At 39.4% G+C, this 4,668-nt stretch overlaps 1 protein-coding gene across 1 annotated transcript; it reads left to right on the forward strand.

Moving 5' to 3' along the window:
- Nucleotides 1-27: 27 nt before the first annotated feature.
- On the forward strand, nucleotides 28-4,430 carry CSUI_010839 (letm1 family protein; the record flags this gene model as incomplete). The annotated part of the gene is made up of 4 exons (XM_068070940.1): nucleotides 28-849; nucleotides 1,774-1,859; nucleotides 3,160-3,290; nucleotides 4,299-4,430. Coding segments are annotated over exons 1-4 (912 nt in total), but the record flags the coding sequence as incomplete, so codon positions are not given.
- Nucleotides 4,431-4,668: the final 238 nt, after the last annotated feature.

Raw genomic sequence — 4,668 nt, forward strand, 5'->3', positions numbered from 1 at the left:
GGAGGGGAGAAGAAGAAAGAAGATAAGAAGGCGAAAGAGCAAGTTCCTCTGAAGAGGATCTCTTCTTCATGGGAGAGAGGACAAGGAGATAAAGAAGAAGCGCTACGACGGAAGGGAGATTCCTCGTTGTCGACATCTCTTGTTCTTTCTTCATCTTCTTTCTTAAGAGTCGAGTCTTCTTTAAAAGCCTATAGCCACACAATCTACACACAGCCANNACGCTTCCGCCTATAGCCACACAATCTACACACAGCCATGGGTAAGACTACAGCAAGGAAAGACAGGAATGGTAAGAAACTTCTCTCGTCACCTCGATGCCCTTGCCTTATTCTCCCCACCTTCATCTTGTCTCACACAAAGCTACTTCTCATCTCTTCATATCCCTTCTTCTTCTCGTTCTTTCTCTTCTTCTTCTTCTCCCTCCACAGTGAATGAAAAGAAGGAAGAAGAAAGAAAAGAACAAGAAACACAACTCTCTAGCCCTTCCACCTCCGCCAAGACACTCTCCTCTTCTTCGTCTTCTTCTCCCTCTTCTTCTCCCTCTTCTTCTTCCTCTGTGCCTCGTCATACTACTGTTATCTCCAAGGCAACGTCTTTACCACGCTCACCTTCTTCTTCTCTTTCTTCTTCTTCTTCTCTTTCTTCTTCTTCTTCTCTAGGGAAATCTTCTCCCTCTGTTAAACGTTCTTCTTCTTCTTCATATCAAGGAGGAAGAGGCACTGTTCCAGAGAGCCGAGGAAGTTGTATTCTTTCAAGCCTTCTCTCCAGGCTTAAGCACCTCTTCTCACTTGCAACTCTCTTACGCCTCCTCCATCGAATCTCTTCATACACCTTTTCTCTTCTTAAAAAGTAATTCCCTCCAATTATCCTCTTCTTTCTTTCTTCTTCTTTCTTTCTCATGTCTCTTGTCTTAGTGGACTTGTTGAGAAGGAGTCTCTGTCTCTCCTGTGAACGTGTCACGTTGAAGAAGAAAGAGGAGATAGTTGCTCCCAGATGCGTCTCGCTCTTTCTCTTCTTCTCTTCTTTTCAGACGTCCATTCTTTTCTTCATTTGACGCTTCTTTTCCCTTCGTCCTTCCTTCTCTCCTCTAAAAAGTCTTTCCTTTCTCTCTCTTCTCTCCGTGCAAGGAAGGGTATCTCTATCTGTCTGCGAGGTGTATATACACAGGAATATAGACACGTGTATCCTCTGCATACATATATCTCGGCAAGCAGAACATCAGCCCTTCTCTCTACCCATCATACATGTAGAGACAACACATATAGACTTATCTACGCGAATATGTACATGTGTATGTGTATGTATATATCTATATATATCTATAGAGATATAGATAGATAGATAGCTCTGACGGTATTGCTGTCCGGGGTGCGAGGAGACGACCATCTAAGTATGTGTATATGTGTATCCACCTCTATACATATACATATATATATATACATATATATATATATTATATATATATGTATATGTATGTTACACATATGTGTAGATATCTGTACATATGTGTACACCTATTCAGATTTCTGCATGCAGATAAACTCATGTCTTTCTTTCTACATGTATAACGTGTATGTTCTGCAGTCTCTATAAGAATATCTATCTATATCTATTTCTATATCTATATCTGTATATATATATGTTCTTTATATCGGAGAGCCTTCTTGTATTTCATGCACGTGTATGGTAAAGATTGCCTTTGTATGTACCTTCTCATTCTTTCTCTTTGTCCTCAAACCTTTGCTTTCTTTTCTTTTCTTTTCTTTCTCTTAGGATTTTGATCTCTACATGGAAGGTCACGAAAGCGTTCCTAACCAATCCCCTCATAGTGAAGAAGTGGTATAAAAAAGGCAAAGAAAGTAAGTGAGAAGTCATCCATCCACCACTGCAGCCCGGGATCTCGGAAAGGCCTCTTCCCTTCTTCTCTCTTTCTCTTTCCCGCTTTCTCCTCTATCTCTTCCTTTCTCTTCATCTATCTAGTTGACGCCGACTCGTCTGTCCATACCGTTCTCTCTTTCTGGACCTATCTATCTATCTGTCTATTCATCTATCTATATATCTATCTGTATCTCTCTAACTCTATCTATCTACCTATACATATATATATAGCTCTCTCTGGATCTATCTGTCTATATCTCTTTATATCTATCTATCGAGCTATACATGTATCTATGTATACATAGGTGTATGTCTGTATCTACATCTCTGTATGGTCTGCTTCGCTTTCGTATCCATCTTTATTCGTTCAAACACGCCTAAGCTTACATCTATATATACAGATATATACATGTCTATACATGTATATATTTTCACTCCTTCTGAGAAAGGCTTCCACACCGAAGGCTTTACCATTCCTGTCCTCTCTTTCTTTCTTTCTCTCTCTAACTCTCTTTCTTCTTCTTCTTTCTTCACGATATCTAGATGGAGAGTTTTGTCTTGTTTCTCTTCTTCTGTTCTTCCATCTATCTTCTTCTTTTTCGAGTGTCTGTGTGAGAGCCCTCATCACTCTGTACATACAGTTGGGCGCTGGAGAGGAGATTCTTTCTTCTTCTATTTTCTGCTCTTCTTTCTCTCTCTCTCCCTGTATCTATGTATCCTGATAGCCTAACAAGACACCTCTCAAAATACTTCTACTTAGATCATTGACCGCCGGCTCTCCTTTTCACACGTCTCTCTCTCTCTCTTCAATCATTCTGTCTAGGCGTCACCATCTCTCTGTACACTAGTAGCTTCATTCTATACGCATGCAAAGACATCCTAGCACCGTTCATATACACCTCTGTATCTCTATGATAAATCTATCTATACACTTGTGTGTGTATGTGTATTTCCATAGCATGCCCCTGGGACTACTCTACGTTTCTCCACATCCCTATCTATCTATCTATCTCCCTATATATATGCACTCCTCTCTCTGTAGATACATCTCTATAAATTATCTGTCTATCTCCGTCTTTCCGTATATATGTGCACTCCTATCTCTCTATATATACATCTCTATCTATCTATCTATCTCTCTTGAATGTATCTATCTATCTCTATTCATGTTTTCATGTGACATCTCAATCTTGTTATATATATATCTATATATGTGTATATGTGTATATGTATATATGTGTATATATATATGTGTGTGTGTGTGTGTGTGTTGTATGTGAGGTGTAATTCATACATGGAGATGGACGGTGGCGGGCTTTAGCCTCTTTGCAGCGAATGTCCGGGTGTCGTATCAACTCCTTAAGAAAAAGATCCTAGGTCATCCCTTACGATACAACGAGCATAAACTCCTCGTAAGCAAACCCTCGACCAACGCGCTTCTTCCCTCTCTACTGAATACTTCTCTCTCACTACTAGGGCTAGCCGCCGTCTTCAGTCAAAGTTCAGAAAAGAAAAGAAAACAAACCAAAAGGAAGGACAAAAGAAGAAGGAAGAAAAAAGATCAAAGAAAAGAGAGAAGAAGAAGAAAGACTTTGTAGAGATAGATTGGAGATAGAGAAAGTCACGATAGATACACAGGGACAGATTGGAGAGAGATAGATTGATATAGATAGTTTAAAGATAGATCTTTATCTTTTGTATGTTCCTCTCTCCTTCCTCCTTCCTGTCTCTCTCTCTCTCGAATGCTTTCCTATACCTAGGGTATCTTCAGTACATACTATATTTCTATAGATATTTATGCATGTATCTCTCCCTGTATGTAAGAGAGAGTGTGTGTGTGGATGAATCTATCTGTCTCTGTCTGTCTCTTTCTTTCTTTATATCTTTCTCGATAATGCCGATGTGAATGAGAAGGGGGATGGCCTGAGGCTAATAGAGATCTCCCTAGAAACGACTTCTCTTCTCTACTGCGGCCTTCATCTTTTCTCCTTCTTTTCTTGTCTCTTCCTCTTCTTCTTTCTTCGATTCTGCATAGATCTATACATCTTCAAAGCCATCCCTATAAGCATATCAATATATATATATTGAGAGAGAGAAAGCCTACTGTAGATAGAGAATAGAAAGATAATGTAAGGAAAGTCTATTTCATGTGGGAGAGACACATGCATGCACGACTCTTCTTTTTCTTCTCTCTCAACACACCTCTCTTATGTCTATCTTTCTATCTGTCTATCTATGTGTATATGGAAAGCTTGATAAATGAAAGACAAGAGTCACCTTCTTCTTCCTCTTCTTTTTTCTTCCTTTCTCTATCACCTTTTCTCTTCGTATCAGTCAGTCTTTGTTCTTCTTCTTCTCCTTCATTCTATCTGTCTCTGTCTCTGTCTCTGTCTCTCTGTGTGTATCTTTCTTTTGTGTAGGTCCGCACAACGGCAGATGCTTTGAAGTTAATTCCCTTCTCCTTAATGATAATTATTCCTCTAGGAGAATTTCTTCTTCCTGTCGTCTTAAGGCTCTTTCCAAATATGCTACCAAGCACTTTCTTCGAAAAGTACACACACAGTCTTCTCTTTTTCTCTCTCTTTTCTTCTTTTTCTTTGTGTGTTGGCTTGTTGAATAATGTTGGGGGGATCAGACATAGGCAGGTGGATCCACACAGACACCTACCAGACAGAGAGAGAAAAAGAAAGAGAGAGAGAGCATGTATAGGCCTATATGCAGACACATAGAGATTTAGTGGAGTTCTTCTAGGTGAGGAGTCGTGTATGTATATATATATATATATATGTA

The sequence above is a fragment of the Cystoisospora suis genome, assembly GCF_002600585.1.
Source record: "Cystoisospora suis strain Wien I chromosome Unknown contig_8528, whole genome shotgun sequence".
NCBI lineage: Eukaryota > Apicomplexa > Conoidasida > Eucoccidiorida > Sarcocystidae > Cystoisospora > Cystoisospora suis.